General features: G+C 40.4%; 1 protein-coding gene across 1 annotated transcript in view; it reads right to left on the bottom strand.

Annotated features, from left to right (window-relative positions):
- Nucleotides 1-8,835: 8,835 nt before the first annotated feature.
- The window catches only part of xylt1 (xylosyltransferase I), a 106,271-nt gene continuing 89,614 nt past the window's right edge, over nt 8,836-25,492 (bottom strand). Inside the window, exons 9-11 of the mRNA XM_036590495.1 lie at nt 24,653-24,848; nt 15,516-15,849; nt 8,836-9,811 (exon numbers count right to left, since the gene is read on the bottom strand). Coding sequence (XP_036446388.1) covers nt 9,489-9,811; nt 15,516-15,849; nt 24,653-24,848 — 853 coding nt within the window. The 3' untranslated portion in view covers nt 8,836-9,488. The remainder of the gene's footprint in view (nt 9,812-15,515; nt 15,850-24,652; nt 24,849-25,492) is intronic.

Genomic DNA, 25,492 nt, shown 5'->3' on the forward strand with positions numbered 1-25,492 from the left:
TTATTCGTCACGAAGACAGTGTTGTTCTAGAACTCTGCTGGGAGTTAGCTCAGCCCTCTCTCTCTCTCTCTCTCTCCCTCTCTCTCTCTCTCTCTCTCTCTCTCTCTCTCTCTCCCTCTCTTCTCTCTCTCTCTCTCTCTCTCTCTCACTGTCAGCTCTGTGGTATAACATACTGTAACTTTTATCTAAGCCATAATATAACAGTGCTTAACACATGCAGCACCAGTCACAGGTTTGCTGATTCTCTAAGTGTAAATTAGTTAACACATCCTCTGCAGAGAGCATACCTCTGCACATTTTAATGCACAGTTACTGTACTTTAACATATTGTGGAACATAAAACAGCAAAAAACAAACAACAAATACAAATTGTGCACTAAAAAAATTGTGCACTAAAATTTGCAGAAAAATCAACCACTTGGGATACCATAGCAATGGCCTTGCAATGCCTTAGCAACCACCTGGGATACCACAGCAACGGCCTTGCAATGCCTTAGGAACCACTTGGGATACCACAGCAACGGCCTTGCAACACATTAACAACAACCTGGGATTCCATAGTAATGGCCTAGAACCACTTTAGCAACTACCAGGGATACCAAAGCAATAGTCTAGCAACACCTTAGCAACCACCTGGGATACCATGGCAATGGCCTTGCAACGGCTTAGCAACCACCTGAGATACCATAGCAATGACCTTGCTATTACTTAGCAACTACCTGTGATATCATAGCAACGGCCTAGCAACACCTTAGCAACCACCTGGGAAAAATAAAACATAAAATGTGGCCTGTGTAAAGTCTTACAGCACACTATATGTTTTGTTTTTTTCCAGTATGTTAAACAAAATCGTGCACTAAAATTTGCAGAAAAGTGCCGTATTTTAGTTTTGTGTTTATGTTTAAACATTTTTAAAATTTTTAAACATTTTTCATCATATTTTTATTGACCATCTTCCTCATTTTAGAATAAGAGTACAGGTTCCTCAGCAAAGGCAGTGGTTCAATTCCGAACCATGAGTTCTGCCATTGTTACAATGTCAAGCTTGCAGAAGAACCCTTTTTAGAATCATATACAACACATTCTCCATCAACCTGAAGAACCATTTCCCCATGCACAGAACCATTTAAGCATACAATTGTTCTATATAGAACTCATGGTTCTAAATAGAACCATTCCCTTTTCTAAAGAACGCTTGAAAAAACATGTATGCCAGTGTGTATATTATGCAGAAATTTGGACAAATCTGTGGAATTTCCCTTCAAAGAGCTGAAAGGTTTGAGTGCTGGTGAACGCTGACATCACAACGAGGGGATAAAATGATTGGCTCTCAGGTTTATCACTAATATTGTCCCAAATATGTACACGTGATATTTAAATCGAAATAAAGCCGTTTATTCTGTAATGTGGAAGGTCACTGCTGAATGACTGTCCTGTTGTTGACTGGCGCTGTGTTTTATGATCGTCCTCCTGTTCTGCTGGACATCCTGTATGAATCTGGCTGAGGTTCAGAGAGAAGTTCACACGCTGCTGCTGCTGCTGCGGATTAACCGCCTTCCTGCAGACTTCCTCTCCCACCATGCACACACTCGCTCCATCAGAGATTAAACTGAAGTCTGATCTCCTTCCTCACCTCTTATTAAAGCCCTCCATCTCCAAAAGCACTGACCCCCCCCCCAGCTCCTCCTGCAGACTGTACTACAGTAAGGGTGTAAAAAGCAGTCAATGCATCATGACTGATCTGAAGGTGCATCGATTCTGCAATGTTGGAATGGATTATGATTTTATAATTAGAATAATGTTCAATAAAGCATGAGCTCATTCTTTGGTCAAAATATAATTCAGATTATTTTCAGATTTTAAAAGACAAAAAGGGCTGGTCTGATGTTTTACTATCTATACTGCATGTTCTCAGTATATTTTAAAAAAGTTTTCTAAATTGTATCCAAACAACTGATTCTAATCATGGAGAGACTGGAGGTTTCATGGAGCGCTGATTCATTTCCTATAGAATAAAGTTGTGGTGAAATTTGAGGCTTCATAGTGCAGTGAATCTTCAAAGAATTGTAATTGAATCATAATAAGAAACCTGAATCATTTCCTAAAGAATCATAATTGAGTCGTGGTGAAATTTGAGAGTTTATGAAACACTGAATCATCTCCAAAAGAATCTTAATTGAACCACGGGTAAACCTGAGATTCTACAAAGCACTAAAACATTTCCTAAAGAATCATAATTGCATTGTGGTGAAGTTTGAGATTTTGTGAAGCACCGAATTATTTTCTTAAAGAATCATAATTAAGTCGTGGTGAAATTTGAGAGTTAATGAACCGAATAATTTCCAAAAAAATCTCAAGTGAACCATGGGTACATTCAAGATTTTATGAAGCACTGAATCATTTCCTAAAGAATCATAACTGAATCGTGCCAACGTTTGAGATTTTGTAAATCACTGAATCATTACCTAAAGGATTATGGTGAAATTTTAAGATTCTGATGCAGGCAATCATTTCCTAATGAATCATAATCAAATTGAAGTGAAACCTGAGATTTTATGATACAATGATTCACTTCTTAAATAATAATCGAATACATTCTGATGTTTACCGATGCACCGAACAGCAGGGACTTCAGTGCAAACTGGCTGCGCTGTTCTTAGATTATAGAAGTGTGTAATAAAACGTTGGGCCCTGGCTGTGTAAGGGGTCAAAGCGACGGGGCTGAGTCGAGGCAGGACTCTGGACAGTAAAGTTACTCTGGTGGCTCCAGATGTGCTAAAAGGCAGCGTGTGCCGAGTCTGAGAGGCGGGTAAATATAGCGGAGCGGCTAAAGTGGCCGAGCTGCTCTGAGTTCTCAGAACTGAACAGAAGGAACTCCTGAGAGACACACAGAGCAGCAGAGGAGCAGCAGAGGAGCTCTCACTACAACACACACTAATGCAGGAGAGAGACCCGGCCTGAGTGGACGAGCCACACGCACACTGTCAGAGAGAGAGAGAGAGAGAGAGAGAGAGAGGTAAGAAAAAAAGGAGAAGAGAGAGAGGGATGAAAAACAAGCCAGAAGGAAGAGATTGAGAGAGAGAAAAGAGGAGAAAACAAAAGAGAATCAAATGAGCACAAAGGAGAAAAGAGAAGAGAAAATGAAAGAGGAAGAAAGAGAACAAGAAGGTTAAGAAAAAAAAAGAAAATGAAAGAAGAGAACAGAACAGAAAAGAAAGGGAAGAGAACAAAGAGGAAAGAAACGAGGGAATGAGAAAATGAAGAGAAAAGAGGAGACAAGTGGAGAAAAGAGCACACTTAGGGAGAAGAGAGGAGTAGAGAAAAGGAGAGGAGAAAAAAGAGAAGAGAGAGATGAGGAGATGGAGAGTGAGCCAGAGTAAGGGACTAACTGAGAGAAGTAAAATAAAAGATAGGAGAAAAGAGAAAAGAAGTGAGTCGGGAAGAGAAAATAGAGAAAACAGAGTGAGATGGAGATGGAGTGAGAGGGTGAGGCAGAGAGAGAGAGCGAGAGAGACAGAGTGCTCAGCGTCTGTTAGTCCTGATTCTGTGTATAAAGTGCTGGAAACTTCAACTGGTGCTTTATCAGTGTCAGAGGAAGCAGAAGCAGAGGCAGAGGCAGCCACTCCTCGCTGCCTCTGCTCTAATTTTTCTCTAACTACCTCCTTGGTGATTCCGGGCTCTGTGTGTTCTTTGGGTTCTCTGAGCGTGAGAGCCTGTTCAGGTCCCAGCTGAGGCGCTAATCAGGGAACGGGTTCAGTTAAGCAGCTGGATCAGTGGCTGTTTGGCCTGCAGGATGGTGTCAGTACTGCGTGCTGTGTGAGCAGAGACAGGTGCAGCTGTGGAGCAGACAGCTGTGATCCCTACCTGCAGGTCATACAGGTGTGTGCACTGCTTACTGGCTGATTACACTCTGTTCTACCAGTCTGTGTCAGTCACTCACTCAGACAGTCAGTCAATCAGTCAGAGAGTCATAGAGTCAGTCAGTCAGAGAGTCACTGAGTCAGTCAGTCAGTCAGACAGAAAGATAGCCAGGCCCTCAGTCAGTCAATCAGTCAGACAGTCATAGAGTCACTGAGTCAGTCAGTCACTCGGATAGAGAGTCACTGAGTCGGTCAGTCAGTCGGACAGTCACTGAGTCAGTCGGACAGTCAGAGAGTCACTGAGCCAGTCAGCCAGTCGTTCTATTGGTTGGTTGGGCAGTTAGACTTATGGTTAATCAGACAGAGTCAGTCAGTCATTCAGACAGTCACAGTCGGTCAGTCAGTCAGTCAGTCACAGTCGGTCAGTCAGTCAATCAGTCAGTCGGTCAGTCAATCACAGTTGGTCAGTCAAACAGTCAGATGGTCCGTCATTCAGTCAGATGGTCAATCCGTCAGTCAGTCACTCAGACAGTCAGTCAGCCTGTCACTCAGTCATTCAGTCGGTCAGTGAGTCATTCAGTCGGTCAGTCAGAAATAAAAGGAATAAGAGAAGAGAGATGAAGGGGTGTTGAATTCTATGTGCATTAAAAGTATTTGATTACATCTGTGATTGTTTTTCACTTTCTTTCTTCTTCTTAAGAGAGGAAATAACACACGGTCACCTGCATTCTGACAAACCCCGCCCCTGCACTGTGATTGGCAGCAGTTCATAACTCACAGGCATTGTGAATTCCGCCGATGTGGTCCGGACACAGAAAAGAGAAGACAAATGATTTTTCCTCTTTAATTTAAAAATTCAGTCTGAAAAAGAGACACAGAGCAGTATTACAGAAGGCATTTACAACAGCAGAGACATGGTTTCTGATCCTTTCTACTTTTTTGGCTCGTGAAGAGAAATGAAAGGAAAAGGGAGATGAGTGATGATGACAGAAGGGTGGAGGAGTTCCTCAGACAGGAGAAAAGCTAAGGCACGCAGATCCCCCTCCTGCCGGAGAGCCGGGGATTCCGAGCAATTGTGCAACAGTTTGCCCAACAAAAAACATTCCAGCACAGAGAACAACAATCCGCCATGAGATTCCATGAGATTCTCTGAAAGGCAAAATGATCATTAAGAGCTTAAAAAAGAATCACACAGTCAGACTAGCACAGTTTTCTACTGGAAACAAATTCCGGAAAGTGGAGGAGAAAAGAACACCCGTTTTTTTTCTTCTCTGTTTATCAAAAAAATAATTTTCTTAATATTTATGACAAGTAATTTTTTTCTACATAGTCAAAATTGCAAGAAAATGAGTCATTATTTTGATATAGTCAGTCACAATTAGGAGAAAACTTTCATTTATTTTGACATGGTGAATCTCATGTTGAGAAAATAAAATTTCAAAACATTATTTTACTAAGTTGAAATTTTGAGAAAGTAAGTTATTTTGAAATAGAAAGTCAAAATTTCAAGAAAATATGAAATTATTCAAATACAGTAGGCCACATTTAAAAAAAGTCAATATTTCAATATTGTAAGTCAAAATTACATGGCAATTATTATTTTGATTTATTAAGTCAAAATTTAAAGAAAATGTGTATTTTGATATACTAAATCAAAATTATGATAAAATAGGCCATTATTTTGATTAAAATGTAAAAATTTCAATATAGCAAGTCAAAATTATTTCAAGGTGCTAAGTCAAAAATTTGACATACTGCTTCTAGAAGCAGAACAAGAGAGAAATGTAGGTGTTGTTCTTTCCTCCTCTACCTGGTAGGAATGAGCTTCCTTTCTCATTAAACTTCCCCACCGTTAGGTAATTTCCCCAGCGTCGGCCACTCTGACCGAACACTCACTTTAACTTAAGGTTATTTACAATACTTTAAAAACATCTGTCCGTTACAAAATACGTTTGTTTTTTGTTTTTTTTTACATCATCATTCCTACCAAAATAGCTATAGTACATAAGACATGTTGGAGCGAAACAGTATTAAATAAGCTTTAATGTGAATGGTCATCAAAGAAACCTTTGAAAACGTGTTCATCGTCAGAAAGATGACGGTAGATGACGCGAGGTTGCCATCACCTACCCAGAAGATCCCCCTCCCCCCTCACCCAAAAACAAAGCGGCTGTGCAGTGTCTACAGCCGAACACCGTCAGTCTCACAGCACACTGTATAACCACACAATGCATAACCATAGACTTCTTTTATTCTTCATATAAAGTTAATATTCAGCCATCCTCAAGGATGGAATCTCCCTTAATGTCAAGATCGTAAATTAGAAATGCGACTGGATTGTGTTTTATTCTTCTATTAAAAAAAGAAAAGATAAAAAGAAAGATTTTTTTGTTGTACCTTCACAATTATACAATACTGATGTAACACCACTTAGACAAGCATAGAAGAGAAGTGGACGCCCCCGGAAAAGCTCGGCGGCGCTGAGACGGCTCCACTGTTTATCCACCCCACTGAGAACACAGCACAAATGACACAAGTGCTTCACTGTAAATGCGAGATTACAGCCCCCTTTTCGGATCACATGACAACACCGACACTTCACTGTATCAGACACGCCGCGTCTCGGAGGACAATCTTGGTTGCATACAGAGTAAAGGCTGGACCTGGGTTACGGGGTCCTGAAAGGAGGGCGACGCCCTCGAATAGGCCTCAGTTTATACAGAGAGATATATAGAGTCCTTTACTGTCGATGTAGAAACAGAACAGCTGTATAAAAATGGAGACGAGGTTGGTCCAGTGCAAACCTTCAAGTCCAGCAAGACTGCAATCTTCTCAGCTAAAAATACGTCCTGACCGGTTAGAAAAGAGGGGCTACCCTATCATTATTTATCTTTACGTGAGCGATGCGTCCTTTCGGAGGAGCCCAGCCCGGAAAATGTGATGTCATAGGGTGGGTCCTTGCCACAAGTGCAGGAACCGATGGCCTTAGACCAACAGCAACATCCATACTGAAGAAATTCTCACATTTAACGTAATGGGTATAAAAAACAATAATGAGCAAAATTTGGATTTGAATGATCGCAAGCGTCCAGTTTAGGTCCGCAGTGGGCTCAGTTCATGACCTGTACAGCCAGACTTCAGGGAAGGTGAAAGTAATGCTAAGATATTGTGTTTTTTGACGTTTATAAGTTTGGGGCGATGGCCTTTGTAAATAAAGGCAGCTTGTTTACAAAAAAAGGTATTGATTGAGCTGCAAAAACAGCATATAGACATTAGTCATTGACTAAAAAATACCTATTTCATTTATATAAACACATGAATAAATAGCCAACTCAGAACCCTCATCCTCAACAGTAAATCCTCTGCTTCAGGGAGAAAGAAAAAAAAGTAAAAATAATTTTTTTTTTTAATTTTTTGTTATTTTTTTCCCCTCTGTGTGCCAGCACAGCTGACACCTTCCATTTCAAGTCAGGCAGCCTGCAGGCAACAGCATGTTGTACAGGCGGAGTTCGGAAAGCTGAGAGAGAGAGAGAGAGAGAGAGAGAGGCAGCCCGGCAGGTCAAAAGGAGCGTCTCTCGCTCCATCTTGCACTCGTGGAAACGTGGGAGTGTGGTCTTGTTCAACTCTATTTGGCAATTAATTCAATATTTAATCCTATAGACAAGCCTGTGAAAGGTGCAACACAGACTCCGACCAGCAGGAGGCGAGCATTACTCCCTTTAAACGGAATCGGAGCTTTCGCTGTTGCAGCTCAGTATTTCACGGGCTAATCTGTACCGTGAGATCTGAGGTTGACTTATGTGACCGTGCGAAATTCAGAGACCCTTCATTTGTTCAATTTCCAGTCAAAAGAGCCATTAAGTACACATTCATTCTTTACTCAGTCGCAAAATTACACAGGCGTCTCGCTATATAATCTATATAGCTATATAATATAAAAAATGATATTTTGAAGATATAAAGCGTGATTAGCGATTAAATATTGCCCCCACCTCTCCGAACTATACATGTGGTCTGCTGGAGCTTTCTATTCTATTTTTTAGTTTATAAGCTGTTTCAAAATATAAAAATCTTTACTGAAAATCTTTAATAAAACATATTAAGTAATCCTGAAGAACCCAACATCTTTTGAAAACTACTTCACCTGTCGTTTTGATAGATGTTACTGCAAACGTATGTGTTCATGAGCTTCTTCTGGTGTGGGTTCATGGCGACTCGTCTCTAATAGTGCTCCCTGCTGCAGACTGCAAAGCCACGCCCACGTGCTTTACATATTAAAATAATGAACTGTTTTCCGTTATAGTGGAGTCACTCTGGAATTCAGCTATAGATGTCTTTGGAAAACCATGTAGTATTATATTTTCATAGTTTTCATAATTTAACAAGTCTGAACCACTTAGACCCTTAAGTTGTACGGAAAAGACTATAGGAAATTTAACACAGCCTAAAGGCTTTTAAAGGCCTCATAATAACCCAATATTTCAATAATAAAAAATGAATTAAATGTTATGTGTCTGTAGTATTTGTTTAATTTTATTAAGCTGTTAAATTAGTGCTCTTTAGTTCTGTCAGCTCTTTTTCCCAACATGGCGATTCTCGCTTATCGCGCATCGATTAATTCTTGTCAATCATCAAAAATATCAGATTACATCTCAGCTGTTTGAGTGTTCGGTCACTCTTTCCCTTCATTCAAGCCTCCATTCTGTTCAGGAGACTCACTCTCAGCTCCTCAAAGAATCTGCAGACACGCCTCCAAAGTTCAGTCTTAGAAGCTGGTTGATCATTTTCTGAAGTAATCAAACACATTCAGTGGTGTTGAGGTCTGGACTCTGGGGTGGTCAGTCCATCGTTTCAGCTTCTTTGTTTGATGTGTCCGTCTCCTTTTCTCAGTGAGGTTCTTCTTGATCAGCTACACATCCTTTCAGACCCACAGCGCTGAGTCGTCTTCTCACAGTGGAAGGATGGACAGAAACACCTGTGGATGTTTTCAGATCTGATCAGCTTGATTTTCTCCTCTCTCTCAGAGATGAAAGCTTTAAGTGCTGTTTATCTGATGGGGGCACTGCAGGTGTCTAGTAAGAACTATACGTTTGCAAATCTTGTACTTAATGGCTGTTTTGATAGAAAATTCAAGAAATAAGGGCTCTGCCTTTTGCACAGTCCTGAGTCTTATATTAGTGAACTGCATGCTTCTGTGTGTGGAGGTTTGTGTCGTTAAAGACAGGCTTACTGTAAATGTACGCCTTTTGGTCACACTACCAGTGTTTAGGTCCTTTCTGTGCTTGCAAAGACCTTCATGACTTTCAGCTTCCAGCAGCAAAGACTGCGTAAAAGGCATCTCGTTCTCATCTGTTTAGCAAAAGTTCAATCACAGTTATCTCAGTTTTCAAACCTAAAATAAATAGAGGAGAAAAGCTCGACAGCACTCACATGACTACAAGTGAAACACCCAGCAAAACATCGGCTAAAAGTTCTTACTTCGTACACTTTCGCACGACTCGCACTGTATCTGAGAGCTGCGACAAGAGCGACTCATATGAGTGATGGTAAAGAAATAAATAAAGAAAAAACATAAAAACAACAACAACACAAACAGGTCGGGCAGGAGCGGCGGCCGTGCGGCTGCTGCTACCTGACCCTGCCGTTTGCCCTGGGTGGGCCCAGCTGAGATTTGGGGTCCGGGCTGAGGGAGCTCCAGGCCGTCTCCCTGCACGTCTGCATGACGGGGCAGCCGCTGGGTGCCGTGGAGCACACGTCCACCGCCGACCACACCTCGCCCACCAGGCTGTCCACCCAGCGTTCCAGCTTGGCGCCGGTCAGCCCCGCGTTGTGCTCGGCCGCCTCCACCTCGCCCAGGTGCACGGGGATGTTCAGGATGGGGTTCAGCCCGTGGAAACTCTGCTCCATGTAGCTGTTCTTGGCCGGCCCGTTGTGCACTTTCAGGGCGTCCTCTGTGCAGGAAGAGGAGAAAGAAGAACTTCCTTCAACCCAAAGCTTATTAAACGGAACAGTGTGATGGCTCTAGGCGTCAGTGTGTCAGCTTAACCATTTCCAAAGCTCTCCTCAGGGTAGTGTTTACCATCTAATCAACCCTCCATTAAAGCAACACTATGTAGGATTTGGGGATTTGGTGACCTCTCTAGTGGAAATGTGTAACTGCATGTAATGTGCAGAAGAACATATTAATATATTACTATTATCATATCTTCATCAGTATAATGATGATCTTGAGATAATTTGGGACCTAAACATCGAGCCGGACCTTCTTTTTTAGTCTGTGACATTGATACGTAAAAATGTACGACGTGGTGTGAAAAACTCGACGCCTCTGACTTTTAAATAATTATTTCAGGCTTTACAGGGCGACTCACAGCAGCGTAGACTCACCATATTTTAGTGTGCTCTTCATTCACCTCGCTCAGTAACAACACTTCTTTTAGCTTTAACAACAAATATTACACAGTGCTGCTTTAAATTAAATCAGGTGCTTCTGAATACCAGAGCACAGCTATTATTTTTGTGACTGTGTGATCTGTGTTGCAGTTTTGTGAGGTAAACATGGTGAGGCAGGTTCACTCACACTGCACTGCAAAAAATGGTGTGTTGTCAAGGAAAGCGATCTTAAATATACTCAAATAAATCTAATATAACTGACTAAATCTAATATTTCTCCTGTTGAGGTTGTTGTTAGCTTAGTTTAAGACTGTGAAATTATCTCACTATACTGGCAGATAATTTTGCTTGTTGTAAGAAATGAGCTTGAAACCAGCAAAATTATCTGCCAGTATATAGTATTTTTATTGATAAAGTGCACAACCATCTCAAAATGGGAAATATTAGATATCAAATACTAGATCAACTAGAATTAAGATAATCTTACTTGACAAGATACTATTTTTTGCAGTGTGTATTTGAGTGTTGCTGCTACACCTGAACCAAACTGTTGTAGTATAATGATATATGACTGTATGATGGTGCTGAATAGCCAGTAGCCTCTTACTTTAAATGCAGCACCTTATTCGATTCATGTTACTTAAACAGGCGACTCTTAAAATGCCTGTTTGGTTCATTAAACAGCAAATAATGTCATTTATGTTGGACATATTTGTGACTAACAAAAAAAAGACAATAAAAATCGTCCATTTGTAAATTTGGATTAAAGATATTAGAATAAAAATTCATAATTGAGTGAAGTGAGAAGTCTGGAACCAAACCTGTGCTCTTCTACCCATAATATTCAAAACTTTATACAGAGTAAGGAAGTGTGTGTTTGTATAGGTGAACTTTTGCAAGACTATTAAGAATATTGTAAGATTATTTAACATATTTTTGGACCTTTTTTACTTGTTTTATGTCATTTTATTTAGATCATCTTACTTTTCAAGATAATTTTCTTGAAACAAGCAAAATTATCATCACTATTTCTAAAAAAACATAAAATGATCTGCTAATGGAAGAAGACACTTTCATGAGATAGAATGACTTAAAACAAGTAAAAATGTCTTGAAATGAGTGAAATAATCGTATAATATTCTAATAACAATCTCATAATGGGACATATGATACATACTGACTGCACCTAAGATGTTTTCACTTGCAAATGTATCATTTTTGCAGTGTGAAGGAAAACGTGAAAAAGTAAATGAAATAAAATGCTGGTTTTAAAGCTGTTTTGTGTTTCCTTTTCATTCTGTGTTTTTGTGTGAGAATCTGAAACCATTTATTGTGCAATTAATCAGGAAAATCCAGTTCTTTTTCACGGCTCTGTACACAGAGAAACCTGGGGCTTGTTTGCTTTCATGTTCCCGAACGCAGTTTTTTTTCAAATATCGCTGTGCACGTTTGTACTGTCTTGTCTTTCTGGCTCTCACATTACACTTTGGCCTCTGAAGGTAAAAAGTTTGGGCGCCTCAGACTCGGTGTCGGCTGCAGTGATGCGAGTGAGCTAACGTTCGCTAACAGAGCTTGCAGGATGCATCTTTATCAGAGTGTAAAAGGATGGTAATCGTGACCCTTTTTCTGGCCAGTGTTGGGGCAGCTGATGCGTGGAGCACGCCTGCAGCCCTCACGCAGCTAACCTGGACTGCATAAAGGCACTCCATAAACTTTTATTGGCTGTGGCTGCAGAGGCACGATGAGCAGGAGGACTCAGAGTCCACCGGCCGCATTAATCACTCGCCGCCGCAGTGATTCATCCAGTTTAGCAGCCGTGCTCCCTACATCAACACCACACCGACACCAGAGCTGCACTCTCATTAGGCCCTCTGAGGGTCCCAGTGCGGATTCAGCCGTGTCAAGAGACGATACGCGTCCACTTGCACTTTCCTCTCCGCCGGCCGCTGGTGTGAACAGGGACCATATTGAACATATCTGGGACAGTAAACTCTGTTTGATCATCCTTATTTTTATTTAATTCTGCAGCAAAGCTGACAACAAAAATAAACCAGAATTTTGTTTTTCCGTCTTAATTTTGCATCAAGCCAGCAGCTCGTGAGCCACGTAATGAGCTAAGAGCTCCATTCGGTTTAACTACATCCAATCAAATGTCTTCCCTCCAAATCTTCACTGTCTTTATTTTAGGTGAGTTTATTTAAGCTTGAATGTGTTCCAGTACAATTTCGTTCCAGTATGAATTTCTTCCATTACCAGTTTGTTCCTGAATCAGTTTATCCAAATAAATATGAGTTTATTCTTGCTTGATTTTGTTCCAGTATGACTTTTTTTAATGAGTGAGTTCCAGCTTAGAGTTATTCCAGTGGCAGTATTTCCATTATGAGTTGTTCCCTAGTGAATTTACTCAAGTATGATGTTGTTTCAGTATGAGTTATACATACATCATACATACATCATCTAAACCGCTTATCCTTCTGGGTCGCGGTGGGGTGCTGGAGCCTATCCCAGCTGTCTTTGGGCGGAAGGCAGGACACAGTGTGAGTTTATTCCAGTGTGAGTTTATTTAAGCTTGATTTTGTTCCAGTGTGGGTTTATTTCTAAGTGAGTTTATTTCTAAGTGAGTTTATTTCTAAGTGAGTTTATTCTTGCCTGATTCCAGTGTGAGTGTATTTCAGTGCGAGGTTGTTTGAGCTAGAGGTTATTCCTAATTTATTTCCGTACTCGTTTATTCCTGAGCGAGTTTGTTCCAGTGGTAATGTATTCCTGAGTAAGGTGACCTGGGTTTTGTGTACGGCTCATACAGAAGCCTATATTTAGCTGATGGAGCAGAACGAGCACAAAGCTCCACGCAAAGCCGCTGAGAGCCAAAGTGAGGGTGACCTCACCGCACGAGTTTCCACAACTCGGGCAGCGCTGGTAATGCGAGAGCATGAAGATGAGCTCAACAGATCTGAGCGGTTTATGATCATATCTGAGGAACACGCTATCGCTCCCTTCACATGAATGTCACTGCCTTTAAACAGATCCCTAAAGACTGTGGGAGGCAAAATCAAAGCACAAATCAAAGCCTCAAATCGGGGGTCCTGAATGGAATATCAGAACGATGCTAAACGTTATGATGATCTGCTCGGAGCGAAGAAGAAAAGGAAAAGGAGAAGAAGCACAGAGAGGTGAAGCGGCTCTGGAAGGATGTTTGTGTTGGCGGATGAAGCACAAATACAGCAGAGCGCATTTATTCCTGACAGTGTGCAGGTTATCTCCCCGAGGGTATGGATGTGTTCTAAACAGCAGGGACCCCTCAGGGCCCTCTCTGGCCTAATGATTCCTGTATATTAGAAAAAAAACAGCTGGAATTTTTAGTTGATTTACATTTAATAAATCAGTCATGCTTGTTGTATTTAAACTGTAAGTTTTACAGTAATGCATTAATTTCATTGTTAAGTTTTGGTTGGCAACAAAAGAATTTAATGACTGAAAAAGAAAACGATAGAAATCAGGATTGTTTTTATGTGGTATGCATTTGGATACAGCCGAGCGAGCTCTCCAGTTGTATAGGTCAGGGGTCGGCAACACGCGGCTCTTTTACTGTCCTGTTGCTCCACAGCTGAATTAGATTAGTAGGTAAAAATAAAATAATCCTCCTTTACAGTAAAATAAAGCTCTGCTGGTCGTTCAACACAGTTTACAGTTTGCAACGAGAGACTGTCAAACACTAAAAAGTCAGGGAGCTGAAGTCGGTTTCTCGTTCGAATTCTCCCGTTCCACCTTAAATGGTGCAGCAGTTTAATTCTGGAACCTCAGGCATCATTTAAAGTGGAATGAGAAAATTCGCACAAGAAGCTGGCGAATGAGAAGCGACTTCAGCCTCATAAAGAGTCAAACTATTCTACTTTTGAGGAAAAGTTTCCTGCTGGAGATGCGAGAAAAGCAGCTATAGCTGAGCTAAAGCTTAAAGCAGAGCAAGTCTGCATTTTCGTTTATATTATATTTTAGTCTACACTAGAATATTAACACATACTGAGACATCTTTACAGCCAAGATGGTCAAATGGACATAAAATGTTGTGGCTCCCAAGTTGGTTTCATTTCTGTTGATAGAACTTCAGGAGCTGGACTGAAGGCCTTACACGTTCGATTAACTACCAAGATCACTAGAAAGTGACAGAGAAATCAACCAATCACGTGCTAATTTACAATAAAACATCACTCTAGTCTATCTGGAGGTTCTAGCTACATCACCGGCTGTGTATATGAATCTGAGCAGGTTCTGGTTAGTTATTAGGAATGTAAAACAGCAGCAGCTCTATGCAGGACTCTTTACTGAAAGAGTGACTGTAATCCTGATACACACAAGATCAGATATATGATAATGTCTGATACAAGTTTTAGATAAAACACATGGAATTACTTTTACAAGATTCAAAAATCGTGTTTAATCTAGAACAGCTAAAAAATGTCTATGTGAATCGCCGATAGCTTAGCTAACATACTAATAGAATCCCACAGAGGCGCTAGGAGAAATTAGCATTATTGTCAGGGTGTTTTTGTTTCGTCATGTTTGAGTGAGTTCAGACATTCATCAAGACCCAACTCTAACAGTCACGGTTCTCCACCGGTTCTATACGTGTTTTAAGCGTGTGCCTCTGCTTTCAGACTGTTTAGTGTGAATCTACAGTGATCAGGGATTTGTAACCGCGCTGTGCTGCACGGTCTGGTGGAGAAATGTACAGTCGTGTGCAAAAGTTTGAACACCCCCGGTCAAATTAAAGTGGTTTTGTTGATTTTCTCAGTAAAAATATGTTAACCTCTCCTCTACAGAGAGCACACTACTGCACATCTGAGTGCACAAATTCTATTTTTTTGCATTCAATATAATGGAAAGCATACATACAGCATAAAATGTGCCGTAATTTTTGCACAGGCCAGAATTTGTGCATTAAACCATGCATTAAAATGTGCAGAAGTGTGCTCTCTGTACAGGACGCGTTCACTTATTTACACCTAGAGAATCAATAATAACATGGAATTTGACCACAAGCTTTTGTACACAACAGTACTGAAGATGATGTGAAGGCTTATATTAATCTCCAAATGGGCTCAGCAAACTGTACTTAGTAAGAAATGATATCTAGCTCTCCATGTGACCCCAAGTATCTTTAAAAGGTCACTTTACAGAAGATGGAAAAAACATGTGCACATGTGATTTGTGACCAGAGGCGTGTAAACTTTTGCTTACAGCTGTATGTGAGTCTGTGTGTCTCACCTTGGCGGATGGGCAGGTGTTTGTGGTGCGTGACGGGGGTGATGAGGAACCGCGTTTCGGCCACGGGGCTCCAGTGGTGCAGCACTCTGACCGTCCACATGCCGGGCCGCAGGGGCAGGTTGAGCGGGGGTCTGTAGTGCGTGAACTCTGCGCTCGCGTCGATCAGGATGTCATAGGTGGCGGCGATGACGTTGGTGGGGTCGATCCACACCACGGTCACTGTCACGTTGGGCCCTTTACCCCACTTCTGCATCCCCACCGGCTCATCCGTCGGACCCATCAGATTCCCAAAGTTCCGGAAGATTCTCTCCTTAGCGTCCCAGTCCGTCCCAATCTGACGCAAGAGGTGGAAAGAAGAGAGAGAGCGAAGAGCATGAAGATCAGAGGCAGAAGGCGTGAAGACCCCCAGTGATCGGAGGGCCCGAATGATCTGACAGGCAAGACATGCTAGTCTGACTGTTCTTTTTATATATACAGCGCTGTGCAAAAGTCAGAGACCCTTCATTTCTAGTTAAAATGGCCATTAAGTACAAGATATATATTGTTCAGGAGGCGTTTCTGAGGAGAGCAGATGTGAGACCAGCCACTTGTGTAAAGAAGGAGAGAGTCAAAGGGAAAAATATTAAAAGCTACAGAGAAAATGAGACTCCTGACAACCACCTGGAAGACCTGGAAGCCCCTGAAACTGTCCCCATCAAAACTGCACATCTGAGACATGCAGTAAGGTTTTATGTGTGGAGCCCTGCTGGTGACATCCCGTATAAATAAAAATAACGCACGGCCACGACTTAGGAAGGTGTTCCCACTCCTTACTAAGCTTGACTTAATTATCTTGTTTCTGTGCCTTACTAAGTCGTGGCTATGCGTTATTTTTATTTATACAGGATGTCACCAGCAGGGCCCCGTATTTATAGACAAAAAATTTGCGATTGGGATTATTTGGATGGTGAGAAGCAGAAAATGCAAAACCAAATTCTAAGACTGAACTTTGGAGGTGTGTCTGCAGATTCTTTGAGGAACTGAAAGTGAGTCTCCTGGAAAGAATGGAGGCTGTAATAAAGGGAGAGAGTGACTCACTGAACACTGAACAGCTGAGGGTCAATTTAGTTGTTAAGGCTTCTGTGTAATTTTCTGACACTGGAAGCTTTTTTGACTGTAACCTTCTGGGGTCCACAAACTCGCCCGTGCATCAAATTCTCTGTTTCTATATCTGTGTCTGTATCTTTGTGATGATCCAGCTCAGAAATCCAGTTCAAACACTTCCTGAATCTGTAGAGTCGCCCTTTCCATTCCATCTTATCACGAGATCATACGAGACTCACATCCGGAGTTATGAGCCTATGAAGAGGGGCTGAGATACACGTCATCTGCCTCTCACCGTGTGGAACTGGTGGATTGGTGTGTCCGTCTACATTCTGTGTGAAACTGACCGATGGACACTCAGGAAATCACTAAGCACTGACCATCACACCGGAAACCCTTCATTCTTCATTCAGTCCACATCGGAGACTCATGTGAAACGGCGTGCAGAGAGTTTACAGCTGCTGAAGCTGCTGCAGCGGTTTTGGAAAGTAGTGATGAAGATAACGGAGCATTTAGATATGAAACATATGAGGATCATGATATATGAAGAGCCTTTAGAGGAGAGTTTAAGAAGAGATGAACAGATCCAGAGAGAATCACCTCAGACCACAGAGGGTTAAACACCTAAACCTAATCATGGCTAAAGCATACTGACATGGTGGACATTAAAAATGTGTAAGGAACATTTATATCTTACTTTTCATGACTCTTTGCATTGAAGCAGACGTTTAGCTTTTGTGGTAAAAGAGAAAACTGACAACAAGAAAGTTTTTTTTATTATTTTTTGGCTTTGGAAATGGGTAGAAAACATCTCTATCGGAAGAAGGGGTCTTTTACATCCCCTCACAGCTGGAGCTTCAAATTCAAACATCGGCACACTAATTAATTAATAAATAAATAAATAAATAAATAAATAAATTCCCATCACTCTCCAATGACCAAAGTGTCCAAACACTCTCAGTCGGCTGTAAGGGTGTTCTCTACGGCTGTAAATCTCTGACCTCATCAGTCCTCATTACGATTTTTTAGGAAATGATTCAACACATCATAAAATAGATTATTTTCATATGACTCAGTGTTCAGCTACACAGTGAGGTTCTGTTCATGTTTATATCTCACAGTACTTTAGACTGAGTCCTAAACCACATCCACACGTCTGCTCCACCTTAATGAAGGGCTGCAGGCAGTCTGAGCAAAATCTGGACACCAAATATTCAGATTTAGGTTTAGATTGAATGCAATTTGTTATTAAGCTGAATGTTACAAAAAAGATGATTCTTCAAGGGTTCTTTAGTAAACAGAATGGTTATATTTAGAACCAAGAGTTCTATATTTCATGCTTAAATGGTTCTCTGCGTGGTAAAATTGCCCTTCAGATGAAAAATGCACTGTATGTGGTTCTATATAGCACCAAAAGGGTTCTTCTACTGTGTACAAGCTAGACATCCTTTTTGGTGCTATATAGAACCATTTACAACACATTCTCATTTCACCATTTCACCATGCAAAACATCTACCATCTATTTAGAACCATGAGTTCTATATAGAACCATATGCATGCTTATATATATATATATATATATATATATATATATATATATATATATATGTATATATATATATATATATATATATTCTGTATTCTATATTCTACATATATATTTCTATATATGCATGCTTAAATGGCTCTATATAGAACTCATAGTTCTAAAAAGAACCATTCTGTTTACTAAATAACCCTTTAAGAACCATCTTTTTTTAAGACTGATGAGTATCAAAGCAAAACAAAGCATCTCTGAAAAGGAGCAGAATATAAACAATAAAAACAATAAACTTACAAACAAAAAGCTTATTTTGGATTTTTATGTTTAGAAATACTCTGAGATTTTTATTTTCACCAAAAAATGAAAGTAAACTTTATTTAATATTGTTATATTTGACTATAAGTACTTCCAGTATTCCAAAACTGACTCCGCTGTATCGCCACCTTCAACTCGATGCCTCATTTTTTACACTTCTAGTATTTTCGTTACCATAGAGTAACTTTGTTTGCTCACAGTTAAACGCCCTTCTGAGAACGGCTCTGAATCAGACTGTGGGGCGTGATCCTAAACCGGAGTATTAGATCAGCTATAACAGTGACAGTAAACTAAATCTGTTGATTTATGAGTGTACTTGGCTTGTGGTTTGGAAGATTTAGAGCCAATGCCAATCACACACAGTCTGTCATACAAATCTCCAACATGGTTCTTTAGGGAACCAGAAGTGGTTCTTTTTCTTTTATAAAGTCATCTGTCAGCTTATGAAGTTAGATAATCTGAATTTACTTAATAATTTAAATTCCTTCTTGAAACAAGCCTAAAATCATCTTACTCCAAAAAATTACTCAAAATATGTAAAAATATCTATATTCAAATCAAACTGTTATAATATTCATACAGCAACCTCATAATGAGAGATATTTAATACGGTACAGTGCAAAAGTCAGTTTTAAGCACAAGTCCTTTGAGGTTCAGCAACAGAGCAGAAAATTAGAAAAAACATATGTAACTTAAAATTACCCAGAAGCCTCCGCAGCTAAATCTGCTCTCAGCTGTGTGAGTCAGTGAGTCTCTCTTCACCTTTATTCCAGCTTCCATTCTGTTCAGGAGACTCACTTTCAGTTCCTCAAAGAATCTGCAGACACACCTCCAAAGTTCAGTCTTAGAAGCTGGTTGATGATTTTCTGAAGTAATCAAACACATTCGGTGGTGCTGAGGTCTGGACTCTGGGGTGGTCAGTCCATTGTTCAGCTTCTTTGTTTGATGTTTGTCTCCTTTTCTCAGCCGTTTTGGTGTCGACCAGCTCTTCCAGGTGGTTGTTAGGAGCCCCATTTTCTCTGTAGCTTTTAATCAGTTTTTGAACTCCAGTTTTCAAAGAACCCTTTGTGGCAGAGTACAGTTGAAATTTGGTACAGAACGATACAGATGGTTTCAGTACTGAAGGTACTTCAGTTGAATACTCAGCCTTAACTGGGGGCTCAAGAACACAAAACCTTTTCTCTATGGCCCACAGAAGAACCCAAAGAACTTAAACACAAAATACAGTGGGTTGAACTTTTTTACTTGTTCTAAGTGATTTTAGTCAATGAAATGATCTCACTACATTGGTAGATAATGTTTGTTTTAAGCACAAGCTAAATTACCTGACAATATAGTGAGACAATTTGACTTAAAAATCAACTAAAACAAGTAAAAATGTCTAGAAATAAGTTTGTTAATCTTATTTAGCCTCAAAATTGACTGAATTTAAGATCATTTCACTTGACAAGATCCCACTGTTGCAGTGAAGAAACTCCTCATGATGTAAAGGTTCGACACCAATTAAAGGTTTTTCCTTGAACCGTATAACCAAGCCAAGAACCATTGAGGAAGCATTTTTAAGAGCGTACCCTTGTTAACAAAATCCTGAACAACTGTTGCAGCTGGCAGGCCTTCATACAACCAATCAGCACTGAGTCTCAGCAGGTTTCTGTTCAAACACAATAACACCGTTTGTTTAAACAGCGTCTTTAGCGATCTGGGCAAAAACACTGTATTACAGCTTATATTACAAAGCTGGATCAGCTCAGACTCCCCAGACAGAGGTGGAACATCTGGACACATGCAACACACACGCTCTCTTACGCACTAAACCACCAAACCACCATCAGTCCTTCAGCTCTGCTCCAACATGAAGCTTTCTGCTGGAACTCAGTCTGGAGAACATGACAAGAGAAAAGGACGTCGAATGCAAACACTGCAAAAAATGGCATCACGTCAAGTAAAATTATCTTAATAATAGTCGATACATCTAATATTTCTCCTCCTGAGATTGTTAGAAGCTTATTTTAAGATTATTTACCTCACTTTCAGATATTTATACTTGTTTTAAGTGATTTTATTAAAAAATAAATTCTCATGATATTGAAACCAGCAATTATCTGCCAGTATAGTGAGATAATTTCACTTGATAAAATCACTTAAAACAAGTGAAAAGTGTCTAGAAATGAGCTAGATAATCTTATAATAAGCACAACCATCTCGAAATGGAAAATATTAGACGTCGACTAGATTTAAGATCATTTCACTTTACAAGATCCCATCTTCGCCGTGAAAAAGGACGAGCTTGATAAACGTAGCAAATCTATTGTAAAGAAAATAGTTCTATTTAGAACCTTATGTTCTATAACCATTTGTATGCTTAAGTGGTTCTTTGCATGGTGAAATGGTTCTTCAGATTGATGGGGAATGTGGTGTACATCACCATGAGCTTGATATAGTAATAATAGAAGAACCTTTTGGTGCTATACAGAACCATTCTCCAAAAGGGCCTATATAGAACCATACACAACATATTCTCCATCAATCTGAAGAACCATTTCACCATGCAAATGAACCATTTAAGCATGCAAAGTGTTCTATATAAAATTCAAGGCTCTAAATAGAACCACTTCCTTTACTAGAGAACCTTTGAAGAACCATCTTTTTAAGTGTGTACAAGATGTTTTCATTTGCCAAGATGGCACCGAGCGGGTACCAGTCGAGCTGAACGAAACCACGTCAAACCGCATCAAAGCTGCGTCAGACCCGGCGCATGTGTATTTGTGGCAGCGGGGGAGGTGGGTAGGAGGCCGGGAGTTATCCAGTGCCAGTGCCCGGAGGCAGCTCTCCCTCTCCTACACGAGATGACAGCCCCCCGTCCCCCCTCTGCCCTCCTCTCTCTCCCTGCGCACCAGATGAAGTGGTTTACAGCTTGGCGCGGTGGCCTCAGGCGCTGGCCACTCCGCTGCTCATGGGTAATGATGCCCAGGTGCGGTGGGCCTGTTTTACTCTGACCCTCTTATTTACAAAGCTAGAACATCAGCGTGTTCTGACAGGACATCCTGTGAATATGAAATATGCCGTTATAAGTTTTAGATATATTCCAAAATGTAAATAGATTATATTTTAATACATTTTCAGTTATGGTTTTTCATCTTGATTCATTAGCGATACATTTTTGATACCTTCCTTTAAACTACGGCACTATCGATATATTGATTGGCTGGTTATGTCGGCTGATATTGACGACTCACTGTTCCACTGTGGAACCTTCCACTGCCCCGTTTCACTTTATGACAGTCATTCATAATGAACTGAAGAATCTGAACACACAACACCACCAACACACACATCAGAATGACGTATAAAAAATCAAATGCACGAAGAACTGTCATTTAAGTTTGTGAGGTTCTGTGAGGTTAAGAGTCGGTCAGTTAAGCACTGTTCTGCTAAAATTATTGGAATACAAAATTAAAATATAAACTGTAAATATGAAATTAACAGACATTATCAGTGATCAGAATTTTTAGCATCTTAAAATCGGTATCACTATCATGTCCACGCTGTCAATATCTGACAGGCCCTACTTTAAATACTATATCTCGTCCGTGTTGGGACAAAACCTCATATCTCCAATTCTGTTTTTCATTTTTTGACATAATTTAAAAAAAGGCAGTTGCCCTTTATGTTGTGTACAAATTTAATGATGAATAAACCAAAAGAAATGGTCCAAAATTAAGTGGGGAAAAAAATTCTACGTTTATTTCCATTAAAAGTTAAGAACGTTTGTCCTTCAAGTTACCTTTTTCGAGATATACAGACAAATATATACATATTTGTTTCGAGACAAATATATATATACACATATATATATATATGTGTGTGTGTGTGTGTGTGTGTGTGTGTGTGTGTCTTTTATGAGTGTTAGATCATTTAGTCAATTTTAAGAACAATTGCCTTTATTAGACAGTAGCTCCTCTTACTTCACTGATTCTAAACTTTAGATTCTGAAGTTAATAAAATGTGATAAATTCTGATTTTTCTCCGAGTATGCAGCGGAACATTTGGAGTCTTAGATTTCTAGCAGCAACACCCTGAAAAACACTATTGATTTTCCAGAATAGCTTATTGTTTCAGCCCTAAGAGAGCCTGTAAACAACAACAACAACAACAACAGCTGTTATTCAGTGATAACTCAAACAGAGCAGATCGAAATGCTGTGAACTGGACACCAAAACTTAAACCAACACTTTATTCACAGTTTACAGTATTTTGGGACCAATATAAAGTTAGAACATGGTAAAAAAAATTGAAGAGTTATTAAACAATAAGCTATAATTTTCTGTTTACTGTAAAAACTCTTTTTTTGGTTGTCGGTTCTCAAATATGAGGCATTGTGGGTGTCAGTTTCTTTATCAGTTCATTCTCAATGCTGTACAGATTTATCAGTTATCATAGAATCACTTACAGCTCAGTTTATAATCAAAACACCTTCATTATTACAGCTTCATACAGACTGACTGAAACTTTTAAGAAATTAGTTTCATCATAGGATCATTTTATACTCACATCTTCAGAGAAACTGGTTTATATGAATGAAATCAGACCCCAAACTTTTGAGTGCTTATAAAATCAACAAACTCAAACTTCTGCTCCCGACTGTATAGACCGCTCTGATGTCTGAACAGCTCTTGCGGCAGAAACTGAACCCAGTGTTTGTACATCTTTACAGCTAGAGGGCCACGTTAAGAGGACCCCTTGTTTCCTGCGTCTCCGTACGTTATTCTACATCACAGCGCGCGTCCCCCTCCTCCGCTCTCGTCCCGCAGCAGATAAACCTGGTGCAGCAAAGCGTGCAGTCATTATTTTATCCCCCCGCACTCCGGCAGACAAATCACTGATTACGCCAAAGGGCAAGATGACAGGTACGGCGCTGGCTGACAGCTAAATCAATGAAGAACGTCTGAATTATTGGTTGTTTAACGGAGTATGTCAGGCAGAATGTGCAGCAGAGTAAGATTACCAATAATATTCGGAGGTCAATTTCCCCTCGCCGTGCGCGCCGCGAGAGCTCCTGCGCGAATATACTGCCAGAACACTTTTACTGCAGCGAGCAGGACAAAGCGAGCATTGTTCTCCCACATTTGTTTTTTTTTAATCAACTGAACCGGCCTGTTTACAACAACCACTTCTCCAGCGTCCAGGAGCCGAGCGCAAACGAGCTGCACTAACGTCGCCCGACTTATACGTTCTGCTGTTCAGAGCGCTGTCAGCGCTGTGACGGAGAACCACAACAGCTGCCTGCTCAGAACAGCGAGCAGGAACCACTGCGAAGACGAGCTGATCTCCACGTTAAACACATTCTGTTAGGTATGTAGTGGAACGCCTGCAGTCATATGCAAATTCCATGTTTTGGTTGATTCTCTATGTGTGAATAAGTTAACATCCTCTACAGGGAACACGATGCACATTTTAATGCACAGTTACTGTTACTATATATATATTATGTTTTATTTTGTTGCCCTGTATGTTAAACGCAAATAAACAGAAATTGCAGAAAAATTGCATATTTACTTAGCAACCACCTAGGATACCATAGCAACGGCCTAGCAACATCCTAGCAATCACCTGGTATACCATAGCAACAGCCTAGCAACATCCTAGCAATAACCTGGGATGCCATAGCAATGGCCTCGCAACACCTTAGCAACCACTTGGGATACCACAGCAATGGCCTAGCAATACCTTAGCAACCACCTGGGATACCATAGCAACGGCCTAGCAACCACCTGGAATACCACAGCAATCCTTATGCTTTTTATAGTCAGCTTTAAAATGTATTTTAAAAAAAGGAAAGAAGCTTTTTACAGATTATGTTCAGCAATATAACTAGTACAGTTACCATTACTGCTCATTGTCATGTTTGATATCATGATGGTTCATTACAGTAAAAGCCACATTTAGCATCAGAAGCTTCCACAAAATCAGACATAATGACATCTGTCACTGCAATTAGCAGTAATGATGACTAACTGAACTAATGAAAGCATATGACATCTGCTATGACCTGTCTATGACACGGTTATGTCACTGTTCTGAAGCAGGCCTCATGTAAAGATGTGAAGAGATATCATGATGTTCTATTTTTGCCAAATTCACATGAACATCATATAATCGCCTCCAGGCCTCCAGACGAGCCCAAAGCTCTCTTACCTCCGCAAGCTGCAGCCTGTTGAAGCTGTTTGGCGGGTTGGTGAATTTGAAGAACTTCTTGGGCATCACCCAGGTCTCCAGAGTCTCCAGCTTGCTGGTGGCCAGGTTGGTGGCGTGATGTCTAACCAGGTAGCCCTGAAACTCGTCAGACAGGAAGTAGATATGGACAGACACGGGGTGGCCCATGGCAAAGTACCTGAGGGGAGACAAACGACCAGCGTCATCTCAGATTCGGAGGAGACCCTGCTGGCCTCACGGGGAATGTGAAAACTGACCGGTGATCAGAAACTTCCTGGCTTTATTCACTCATTAAGAGGAACCAACAAGCTACGAACAAACTCTGAGCTCGGACGTGAAAGAAGGTGTTAGTATTAGTGTGCACGCTTTCTAAACCTGCCTTTGGTTTGTTTGTAAAACTTAGGCTTTGGCGCCCCCTCTGTTTCAGATGGAAACTGTTCTAGATATCATTGCCGTCAAAAGTAAAAATGTATGTCCATTTTTTCCCAATTTTCTACGATGAACTTTCTACGTCATTTGAACAGCTTTTCTTTACATTGTGTGAAAATTTCATAAAGAAATCAAAATCACATTTCAAATCAAATCACACTATTTGGAATCAAATCTCTTTACATTAACATGCATTAAAAGTTAATGTTTTTGCTTTTGCCTGTAAAGTAACTATTTTGCAGATGTGTATTTTTACAGCGACACTGTACCGACCGTAACTGTAAAATATATTTGGTTTTAATATGAAAACATCAAATATATCAAAGTAAATCCCATGAATCAAACACAAGGCCTGTGGGGCAGATCAGGGCTGCCACACGATCCTATCCGGCC

Source organism: Colossoma macropomum, unplaced genomic scaffold (genome assembly GCF_904425465.1).
Source record: "Colossoma macropomum unplaced genomic scaffold, Colossoma_macropomum, whole genome shotgun sequence".
NCBI lineage: Eukaryota > Metazoa > Chordata > Actinopteri > Characiformes > Serrasalmidae > Colossoma > Colossoma macropomum.